At 37.8% G+C, this 12,320-nt stretch overlaps 1 protein-coding gene across 1 annotated transcript in view; it reads left to right on the plus strand.

Moving 5' to 3' along the window:
• The first annotated feature begins 297 nt into the window (after positions 1-297).
• Positions 298-12,320, plus strand: part of LOC109385026 (dimethylaniline monooxygenase [N-oxide-forming] 5-like) — a 24,882-nt gene continuing 12,859 nt past the window's right edge. The window contains exons 1-3 of the mRNA XM_019646868.1: positions 298-363; positions 2,385-2,573; positions 3,814-3,976. Of these exons, the coding sequence (XP_019502413.1) occupies positions 298-363; positions 2,385-2,573; positions 3,814-3,976 (418 nt within the window). The remainder of the gene's footprint in view (positions 364-2,384; positions 2,574-3,813; positions 3,977-12,320) is intronic.

Below are 12,320 nucleotides of genomic sequence, written 5' to 3' on the forward strand. Positions count from 1 at the left end.
GACGTTTAAAAAGGACAGAGATCGAGAGTAAAGCCTGGAGACACCTCAGGAACAGAGGTTTAGGGACGAAAGAATGTTGAGGTAAGAATGCTTGTGGGACTTATTTAGCTCAATTTGCCAATTATGCAGATGAGGGCCAATGTAAGGAGCCTCACTTACTCCTGGTGACACGAGGAGTCACTGGAAAACTTTGAGTGGATGAATGACTTCGGGGTTCGGTGGGGTGACTCTAACTGTGGAGTTGGGAAACAGGCCATAGAGAAAGTGGGGGGGGGCAGGAGCCTGGGGTGGGAGCACATGGCACTGATCGAGGAGCGAGAAGACGGGGGCAGGACGGTTGACAAGTGGTCAGACTCTGCTCACGTTTGGAGGATCTGGAAGGATGTGAAGATGGACTGAACGGGAGGTGTGGAGAAAGANTATATATATATATATATATATATATATTTCCATTTTTATCTCTGATATTGATAATTTATATTTTCTCTTTTTCTTCTTGGTCAATATTGCTAGGGTTTATCAATTTTATTAGTAGTCTAAAAGAACAAATTTCTAGACGTGTACTTTTCCTCTACTGTATATCTAAGTTGTATTTCATTGGCTTCTGCTCATATCTTCATTATTTTCTTTTTCTACATTTCTGGTTTTTTTGGTGTGATTTATCTCAGTCCTTGATTTAGACCTTATAATATTGATATGTAACTTTTTTCTTATGTAATATACCCATTCAAAGCTTTAAATTATCCTGTACTCACTATTTTGTTTCATCCATAGGTCTGATGTATTATCTTTTTTAACTGTTCAGTTCAATTTCCTAATATCCCTGTGCTATATTCTTTGATATAAGGGTTATTTAGATGTGTTGCTAAATTTCTAAATACTGGAGTGTGTGGGGTGTTTCTGGTTATTTTCCTCTTATTGATTTCTAATTTAATTCCACTGTGTTTGGAGAATATGCACAGATTTTAATCCTTTGAAATTTGTTCAGACTTTTTAAATGACCCAGCCTAGTTTGGTAAGTAGGTCATATGCCCTTCTAAAGACCGTGTAGTCTAAACTTACTGGGTTTATTCATTTATTTATGTCAATTAAGTTATTTAATTGAGTTCTTCAATTTCCTATGTCTTTCCCAATTTTTTGTCCTATTGTTCAATTAATTACTTAGTGGGGCAATTTGAATTCTTTAGCTATGGGCATGGGTTTGTCTATTTCTCCTTTGAATTCTGTTAATTTTTAATTTATGTATTTAGAAACTATGTTACTCGGTAAATTCATATCTAAATTTTATTTCTGATGTACAATTGACCTTTATATCATTATGCTCTCTCCCTCCTTATCGCTAATCCTGCCATGTTTAATTTGTCTAATACTAATACAGCCACTCCAGCTGCCTTTTGGTTTTGTTTGCATGATATATCCAATCCTTCTGTCTAACTTTGTCTCTTGTAAACAACATAAAGATTTTTGTCATGTATTTTGATTTTTGTTTTAATTGGAATGTTTATATGAAATGAATATATGAATATAGATGGGTTTTAGTTAAATACCTGGCATTTTAAAATTTGTTTTATATTTGTTGTTTCTTCAGTCCTCATTTCCTTCTTTCTTTTAGTGTTTCTCAAGTGTTTTTTCCTTCTCTCTTTTTCTCATACATTATTAGATATCCATTCTTATATTGTTAATGATTAACTGAGAAATTTCAATATGTATATTGACCTATTACTTCTTACATATACTTGTATTTTTCCAACATTCTGAATAAAGCAAAGATCTTACAGTTTAACTTGATTTACTACTTCCCATCCTTTGTGTTATGAAATACTGTATTTCTTTAAAATGTTATAAACCACACAAGACATCGTTGTTGTTATTGTGGTTTAACAGTCAATAGATTTCACGTTTATCCACATATTTATTATTTCTAGTGCTTGTCTATCCTTCCTGTGTCTGCACATGCTCCCATTTTGGTTCATTCCCATTCGGCCTGAAGAATTTCCTTTCGCATTTCTGCAAGTGCTGGATTGCTAGCAATAAATGCTCTCAGCTTTTGTTTCTCTGAATAAGTGTCCATTTTACTTTCATTTTTGAAGGATATTTTCACTGGGTATAAAAGTCTAGGTGCACATATTTTTATTTCAGCCTTTATTTTAAATATACCCTCCCATTGCTTCTGGCTTTTGTTATTTTTAAAAAGAACTCACCATAAGCCCTGCTGTTCACTCAATGTAACTTTTCCCTTGAGGGAGAAAATATTAATTGAAAAAACAACAGGCAAAGAACTACTTTATTATACCTGTGATGATCCTTCTCCATTAAAGTATTTTAGTTTTGATTTTCTTGGTATCACAAGGATTACTTAATTAAGAGAGGTTTTTCTCCTGTAGGAAAATATTTCAGAGAAAATGCCCAGTATCTACAAGTCTGTGACCATCAACACCTCCAAGGAGATGACATGCTTCAGTGACTTCCCCATCCCCGACCATTTTCCCAACTACATGCACAACTCCAAACTCATGGACTACATCAGGATGTATGCCAGACACTTTGGCCTCCTGAAGTACATTCGTTTTCAGGTAAAATATAGTGCAATACTGCACTGTGTGAACATGGGAGAGCATGAGTGAGTATGAGTGTATGAGTGTGTGTGTGTGTGTGTGTGTGTGTGCGTGCGCGTGCGCGTGTACAGAAACATTCACTTCTGCACACAGGAGAGCTGTGCTTGCCATCTCCTGGTGTGATCAGAGAAGATCATTAGAGAGCTTCCACCTTAGAAAACTATCACTTATAATGAAATAATGTTTGAAGATTACACTTGAATGTGAGGTTGGAGAGTTTGCTGATCATGATAATACCTTGATGTGCCATGTCAAGGGTCCTCTCTTTAGCCTTAAATTCAAAGTGTTTAAGGATTTTTTAATAATGGCACTAGTAATGGAGCCAGATTATATAGAACCAGGGTCATGGATACAACATGTGGAAGACTTTTGCAGACCCATGTAGTTCCCACAATCTGTCTACAGCCATCACCGTCAACACACATAAAAATCCACCCCAACAGTCATGGTGGAGCATGAACTGTCTCTGGAACTCCAAAGTCAAGCCGAAGGAAACTGGACAGGCCTGTGCTACAGCGTGAAAACCTGTAATACCAGGAATATATTCTCTTTCATTAGGACGTCTTCTTGTAAGCAGGATATTGTTCCTGTGGCTTTTGTCACTTCTTTGTTTTTTCACAGTTAAGCCGCAACTATTTTATTTCTATGGAAATTTAAGGTTTTAATGAACTACCTATAATATTTTGTAAATCCATTTTCTCAGTCCATTTGGGAAGCTATAATAAAATGGCAGAAATGGGGTGGCTTCTAACAACAGAAATATATTTCTCCCAGTTCTGGAGGCTGGATCTGAGATCAGGATGCCAGCATGATGCGTGGGGGCCCTGTTCCAAGTTCAGAGCCAGTGTCTTCGCTCTCTGACCTCACATGGTGAAGGGGCTGGAGAGCTCTGTGGGATCTCGTTTATACAAGCACTAATCCCATTCCTGGGGGCTCCATCCTCATGACCTAATCACCTCCCAAAGGCCCCACCTCCTAATCCTGTTACTCCCAGGGGTTAGGATTTCAACATATGAATTTTGGAACATCCAGGCCATAGCATGCACCTACACAAGGTCATGATGGGAATACCCAGGAGAGGAGACTGAATGAGATGAATGCCTCAGTTGAGTTATATTGTTTACAGGTTTGGGGGGATGGAGGAATTAACCCAATGACAATGAATGTGTATGACTTGTGCTTGTGTCCTTGTTCTCAGACCAAAGTACTAAGTGTGAGGAAACGCCCAGATTTTTCTTTCACTGGACAATGGGATGTTGTTGTGGAGTCAGATGAGAAGCAGGAGACTTTGGTATTTGATGGGATCTTGGTCTGCAGTGGACATCACACAGACCCCTATTTACCACTTCAGTCCTTCCCAGGTATGTCCTAAAAATCTGATTGTTAGAAAAGTACTGACCAAATATCATACAGAGCAAAATACTTGCATATCAACTTCACGACTAGAGTTAATGAAATGTCTCTGCTAACATTCAGTACCAAANTCGGTGGAAGTCACAATGAATACCTGAACCTGAGTATGCAGGAATGGTTCAGTGCAAATGGAAAGCTCTTTTGAAATCTGTTTTCTTACTACATGCTGATCCTGAATCATTCATGGCATCTATTTCAAAGAAATAGTAACTACATGTATAGTATATATAATTTTTGACATGAGATCATGCTTTGTATAAAACTCTTTCAGAAGTGAAAGTTTTAATCTCTTTTCATCCTTAAGAAACCAAACAGATATGGTAAGCTGTCTGACCTAAGGCGGGGCGCTGAGTCAACGCTGGGGTGGAGACTAAAAACCCAGAAGAGAAAAATCAAAGTATTGTCCACATAGCTAAGGAAAAAATATGGATAGCTTAAGAAAACACAAGCTGTAAAATACAATGAAGAATATAAAGTCCAAACTTAGCATCTGAAAATAAATGTCGGTGGGTTAAACTCTCAAATTGGTTGAATTAAGACAAAGTCTAACTATTGAAGATAAAACAAAGTCACACAAAAGGCTAGAACAAGGGATGGAAAGCTATGTCTCACTAGCCAAATCCAGCCCCAGTCCATTGCCTATCCTTATAAATAAAGTTTTATTGAAACAGAGCCATGCCCATCTGTTTACATGCTGTCTATGGCTATTTTCTGTTGAGTAGTTTTAACAAAGACCACATGGCCCACAACTGCTAAAATATTTATCTGCCTTTTTACAAAAAAGTTTACAGATCCCTGGTTAGACAATAAAGGACAGACTAATATATATAATACAACTAGGAATAAATTAAGGGTCATACTATTATTCATAAAGCGGAATAAAATGTCAGCCTTCTCTAAATATATAGAAAATCCCAGAGTGTTAAAGTAGGGAGTGGATTCACAAAAGACAAAGGAATCAGGCACACCACTACAGGAAATTATCCAATCACAAGAACACGACCAGAGAGGAGGAAAGGAACAGAACTTCCAAACAATGATTAACTAAATGGCAACAGCAAGTCCTTCCCTAGCACTAATTATGTTAAATGTAAATGGATTAAATTCTCCCAATCAAAAGACTCAGAGTGGATGAATGGATGGAAAAAAAAGGAAAGCTCCAACTGCCTTCCTCCTCTCCCACTCCTCCATCAGTCCCCAAGTGATGCAGCCAAGGTAAGTATGCTCACATGTGAACCAGGAAATGAATGAGTTTATTGTCTTTGAAACCAAGTGCTCAAGGTTTGGATGGCAGGTTTTAACTCTCCTAGTTCAGAGGATGGTAACTAAGTTGATAAACTGATCTAGTTACCAAGTTGTATTGGTCAATTCAATAAGTATTTATTTAGCACCAGAATTGGTATTGTATCGTACACCACATTAAGGAGAACAGTTTATTGGACCATGAAAATTTCCTAAAGAGAAATGTAGATAGAGTGTGACAGCTGTCTCAAGAGTCAGCACATAGGCCCGGCCGAGTGACTCAGTTGGTAAGAGTGTGAGCTCTGAACAACAGGGCTGCTGGTTCGATTCCCACATGCGCCAGTAAGCTGCACCCTCTACAGCTAAGATTGTGAACAACAGCTCTACCTGGAGCAGGGCTGCTGTGAGCTACTGTAAATGGCTGGCAGCCAGCATGAGCAGCTGGCAGCCAGCAAGAGCTGCCATGACCTGCCGTGAACTGTGGTGAGCTGCTGTGAACAGCCATCTAATGGTCGGCGACCGATCTGCCTCATGTGGGAAGAGTGCAATGATCACAATACCAACATGGGCCAGTGAAGCAACATCCTCCACAACTAGACTGCAGAACAAAAGAACAGCAACTTGTCTGTTCCCCTTCCCCGATTCCCCAATAAAATCTTTTTAAAAAAAAAAGATTCATCACATAGAAAACAGAGTGGAAGTACATAATGAGGACTATTACATATCAGTTAGAGAAGTAGTTGTTAATCCATGGAAGGTAAGAAAGCACTTTCTAACGACTAGAACTTTTTGGAAATGGAATGTACTCCTTATGAAACAATCCCAGTCTCATCACTACATGCAGTCAAGATCCGATAAACACAGGTGAGGTTACTCTAAGGAGAACTACACTAGGTAGATTAGGTTGGATGACCTCTAAGTTCCCTTCCAACTCAAAGATTTCAGCCTAGAATTCTTCCTGGGTTATGACTGAGAGCCCAAAGCCTGCGGGATTTTGGAAACAAGCATTTTTTATTTGTTCCATGCATGTATTTTTAAAGATAGAAAGGTATAAAGGTTAAAACATCATCACCCTAATTTTATCACCCAAATATTATAATTTATAACTATTTGATATATTTCTTATATTTTGTATGCTACAGCCTGTTTTCTGTTATAAAAATTAGAAGCATTAACTGAATATTTTCATTAAAAAATTTCTTAACATAAAATTATCTGAAGTGATAAAAATGTTTCAAATTATGAGAAGTGAATTAACAATGCTCCTTATTTCCCAAAATATTTCTCATACTTTCCCCAGTCAATGCAAATGATTTCATTTGAATGATCTTTACAATGTGCCAGTTGCTATTAAACATTACTGCACATCAACACCTGCAGGTGTTGTAAATCCCATTAAATCAGGCATGACCCCTTTTGAAAAAATAGAAAAAAAAATAGGCATGTTTCCTTCCCTAAAAGGCTCATGGTAATTTTTTTTTAACCCAAACTGGAGGAGTCATGGGAGAGGATTATATAAATCAATGAGGATTAAATAGTTCAATAAGCTATAAAAGTCTATAACTGCTGGGGACTGTTTTAAAGAAGACAGAGGAGCAGTATATCTACTTTCATTGAGAAGCTGAAATTAAACTTGAGTTTCCTTCTTTCCAAAGGTTGGTGTCTTATCTTTGTCTCAGCATGTATATTGTTTGTGGTAATTGTCCTGGCATAGAATTAACCCCTGGTCATTTGCAGAATGTAAAGAATTTATGAGACTCTGTAAGAGTAAGAAAAGATTTATTGAAAGTTAAAGAGAGTTGCGGCAAAGGGAATTTTGCCAGGGCAGAGCCCGATAGCGACAGCTGCCCCAGAGAGGAGAAGTGCTAGGGTTTTATATTTTTCTAAGCAGGATGCAGGGTGCTTGTCAGCTTGCAGGGGGGCTGCTGTTACAGTTGTCTTCTCCTGGGAACTCTTCTGTTCCCTCCTATGATGGATGTGAGGTGCTTGTCAGCCTGCAGGTGCAGTGCAGGCCAGTCAGAGCCAAGCGGTTAATGTTTAAGCTCGCTCCTGCCAGCTCACAAGCCCGCTCCCGTTAAATCCTTGCCCATGCCATCCTGCGAGCCCACAACCCACTTCCGTTAACTCTTTATTTGTCTCATCACTTATAACCAATAATATATTTAACTGATTGTAGTTGTATGTTATAGTATTTGTACTGTCAACCATGTTAGCAAGTACAAAAAGAGTAGGGACGTTTAGAAGTTAGCTTCTTCATTCAAGTTTGATTCTCAAGGCATTTGTTACACGTCTGCTGAGTCTCAACTCCTGCTAGGTGCTTATTACTCAGTAAAATAAAGCAGACAACAAAGCAGATGAATAACAAAAGGATTGCTAAGTGTTATAACAGAGACTCAGACAGGGCACTCTGTGGTCACCTTCTTAGCGTGGGTTGAACCATGCCAGAGAAGCTCATGGGCGGTTTTATGAGGAGGTAACCAGCAGAAAGGGAGGCTATTTCTACAGGGGACACAGCCTGTGGAACAAACAGCTATTTCCACCATAAACACATGGGTTGTGGTCACAGGAGTGGTCCAGGAAGGGGAGGCTCCTCCGCAGGGTCTTCACAGTCCCATGGGGTGTCTTTAACGTTCTCTGCACTCCCTCCTCCTTTAGATCGAAGCCTTCAGGTCAAGGACGGGGTCCTATTCTTTGTGGCCTCAGCAGCAGGCACAGTACCTGGCCTGTAGTTGGGGGATCAGCCAGTGTTAGGGAATAAGTAAATGGGAAACAAGGCGTGTGGATAAGCAATCTAAGCTCAGAGATAATAAGTATTAATAGTTTCAAAGTGCAGGATTTTTTCCCTCTTAAACCAGCTTGATTGCACATGTTTCTATTTTTCTAGTATTTACTGTGATATAATTGGCACATGACACTGCATAACATGAGGTGCACAGCGTGTCATCGATTCATTGATCTATTGCATTATGATTGCCACCATAGCCTGGCTAGCCCCTCCATCTTGTCACAGAGTTACCGTCTCTCTCTGTGATGGGACTTTTAAGCTCTAGTCTCTTAGCGACCTCACCACATTGGAGTTAGGTGGTGTGTGAGGCCTGGACATTTCATGCGCAGCACGGTGACTGCAGTCAACAATACCGTGCTATCAACGTCAGAAATACAGTCAAAAACAATCCCAGTCATTTCAGGCAGCTTCTATTAGGTCATGTAAAAGAGAAAACCACCAATATGATGACTTTGCCTCCATAGGCTTTTCTGGGGTGTAATGAACAGTCACTGTCTTCCCGCTGACCTAGTTTTCTCCTAAACTACTGGGAACGTGGCCTCTACCCACAGCCCCACTGAAATCTCTGGCCAAGGTCACCACTGACCGCCACCTTGGCAAATCTAATGCACCCATTTCAGTCCATATCCTAGCGATTTCGGTTTTCCTAGATGCCCTGTGGTCCTTCACATACTCTGCAGTATCTCACTTCACCTTCACTCACCTGCTCTTCCCTGTCTGGAATGTCACGTAACCACAGACACGCACATACCACCTCTGGCTCTCACCTAGCTAAATCCTGTTCATCACCCTTACGTTTCATCACCTGTGTCACTTCTTCCCAAAGGTCAGGTAGGTATTCCTTCCCTGTACTGCCTGCCACTCCACACATATGATGGTAACATTGTAGTTACCACATTGTCTGGTGATTACGTGTCTGTGTCTCTCTGACTCCATGGAGAGCTCTTTTATGAAATCAATGCATTTTTGTGTATTTTTGTGTCCCTTGTACCTATCATAGCCCTTGACTGATAATCACCATATTGGTGTAATCACTGCTGATGAGAATCATCAAAATTTAGGGCAGCAAACTTGGGGGCCTTGTGACAGAGTAGTTTTTGCATGACTGGATGGCTGGTAGTGATGGAGCCTTCTGTTCCTAGCCCAGCGGAGGCACCATGGCCAGGAAGCAGGTTGCTGTGATTGGAGCTGGAATCAGTGGGCTGGGGGCCATTAAGTGCTGCTTAGATGAAGACTTGGAGCCTACATGCTTTGAAAGAAATGATGATATTGGAGGTCTCTGGAAATTTCAGGTAGGTTTGGATTTTATTTGATTTGAGGGGTAACTTTTTTAAATCTCTGTAACAGTTTGGATGATGGTTTCTTCACATGGAATTAATGACCCTAAGCGTACCCACATGACTGAGCAACGAGAAATACGTAAATGTATGTCAACTGCAGAGACAGCCATGAGACTTATGGGATTCTATCCTTGTCACTGAGGTTCCATGAGATCATGAGAAATATTAGAAAGGGAAGATGGTGGAAGATACTTTTACCATATTTCCCCATGTAAAAGATGCTCTCATGTATAAGACCCACCTTAATTTTGGGGCCTGAAATTTGAAAAAAATGTATTACATAAAGTTATTGAACTCAAGTTTTATTCATCATAAAATTCATACAACTCCTCATCCCAACCATTAGCTTGTCCTCATCTGTGTCTGATAACGAATCACTGTCTTTATATATTGCCTCATCCTCAGTTCCATCTATGGCATTTGAAATCTACAACCACTGTATAAGACGCACCCAGTTTTTAGACCCCAAATTTTTCGAAAAAGGGTGCGTCTTATACATGGGGAAATACGGTAACTGATTGGAGTATTGCACCCAAGGTTAGAGATGTCAGATTTTTTTTTCTGACAACATGATTAGGGTGATTAGGATGAAGTTTTCTTTCATGATTTGTACAAAAGTACAAATACATAGTGTTATATATAAATAACTCTATTTATTCCAAGGTCTTGATGATATTCTCCTATGTTTTCTCCCAGAACCATTATTGCTTTACCTTTAGTGTTTGGGTCTATAATCTAATTTTAATGACTTTGTATATGATGAGATACAGGGGTCAAAATTAATTGTTCCCTCATCAGATATCCAGTGGATACAGCACTGTTTATTGAAAACACCATTCTTTCTTCCACTGAATTAAAATGGTGTCTTATTTTGTAAATTAGGTCACTGTTCATGTGTGAATTTTTTCTTAACTCTTTCATTGGCCTATTTTTTTATCCATGTCCCATTACCTTAATTCTGTATCTTTATAATAAAGTTGGGTATTTTTGTTCTGTTTAAGGATTCTCTTACTTTTACAAGGATCTTTCCATTTTTATATAAATTTTATAACTAGGTTGTCAATTTCCACAGAAACATCTACTGGAATATCATTTAGAATTGTATTGAATCTGTAGCAAAATTCAGGAAGGATTAACATTTTAATAATACTGAGTCATCTCATTCATGATGTGGTTTGTCTCTTCATTTGTTACTGACTTTTTGTGTAGAATCATGCATGTCTTTTGTTAGCTTATTACCAGGTATTTGATATTTTTATGCTGTTGTAAATGGCAGCTGATACAAAAGTTCACTTTTCAACTTGTTACTAGTATAGACAACAATTGATTTTTGTGTTAACCTTGTGTCCAGCTGACTTGATGAATTCACTAATGCTTTATATGTAGATTCTTTGATTTTCTATATACACAATAGACATAATCATAATTTCTATGCACTATAACAGCTTTGCTTCTTCCCTTGCAATACTGATGACTTTTGGGGAGATTCTGTTGCCTCATATGTTAGCTATGGCCTCTAGGATGATGCTGCATTAAAGTGCTGGCCAAAGGCATCCTTGTCTTTTTCCCAACTTCAGAGACAAATTGATCAATATTTTGCCGGTAATAAAGAAAAGCATACCAATCGCACATGAATTGTTTAAGAAAATAGAAGAGGAAAGGACACTTCTCAGCTTATTTAGTAGCTTTGAGGTTAGAATAACAATGATACCAAACCCGACACTCAGTATAAGCAGTAAAAATTATGATACAATGTCTTTCATAAACATACACAAAAATATTAGCAAAAATTTTGTATGTTAAAAATTAGAAATATCAGCAAAAATTATAAATCTAATCTAGGAATATAAAAATAAGATTAGCATGTAGGGATTATTCTAGGAATGAAAGTTTGCATCATTATTTGAGTATTAATCATGAAGCGCATTACACTAACAGAATAAACAAAAAGTACATGATGATCTCAGGTAGTGCAGATAAATCATTTGATAAGTCAATATATATGCATGATTTAAAAGAAAAAACCTCCCCACAAATTATGTATAGGCTGAAATTTTCTCAATCTACAAAAACCTTAGCTAACATCAAATATCTGGAAGCACTCAGCAGGGAAGCTATCTGAGCTTTGAGTTTTCTTTGTAGGAAGGTTTTTTAATGACCAGTTCAACTACTTTAACAGATATAAGACTTTTGAATTTTCTTTTTCTTTTCATTTCAGATTGGTAAGGACTGTTTCTCAAAGAAGGTGTTCAGTTCAGGGGGTATTATACCCTCTTATAGTCATGTTTATGATTTTATATATATATATATATATATATATATTTCCATTTTTATCTCTGATATTGATAATTTATATTTTCTCTTTTTCTTCTTGGTCAATATTGCTAGGGTTTATCAATTTTATTAGTAGTCTAAAAGAACAAATTTCTAGACGTGTACTTTTCCTCTACTGTATATCTAAGTTGTATTTCATTGGCTTCTGCTCATATCTTCATTATTTTCTTTTTCTACATTTCTGGGTTTTTTGGTGTGATTTATCTCAGTCCTTGATTTAGACCTTATAATATTGATATGTAACTTTTTTCTTATGTAATATACCCATTCAAAGCTTTAAATTATCCTGTACTCACTATTTTGTTTCATCCATAGGTCTGATGTATTATCTTTTTTAACTGTTCAGTTCAATTTCCTAATATCCCTGTGCTATATTCTTTGATATAAGGGTTATTTAGATGTGTTGCTAAATTTCTAAATACTGGAGTGTGTGGGGTGTTTCTGGTTATTTTCCTCTTATTGATTTCTAATTTAATTCCACTGTGTTTGGAGAATATGCACAGATTTTAATCCTTTGAAATTTGTTCAGACTTTTTAAATGACCCAGCCTAGTTTGGTAAGTAGGTCATATGCCCTTCTAAAGACCGTGTA

Source organism: Hipposideros armiger, unplaced genomic scaffold (genome assembly GCF_001890085.2).
Source record: "Hipposideros armiger isolate ML-2016 unplaced genomic scaffold, ASM189008v1 scaffold_6, whole genome shotgun sequence".
In the NCBI taxonomy this organism is placed as follows: Eukaryota; Metazoa; Chordata; class Mammalia; order Chiroptera; family Hipposideridae; genus Hipposideros; species Hipposideros armiger.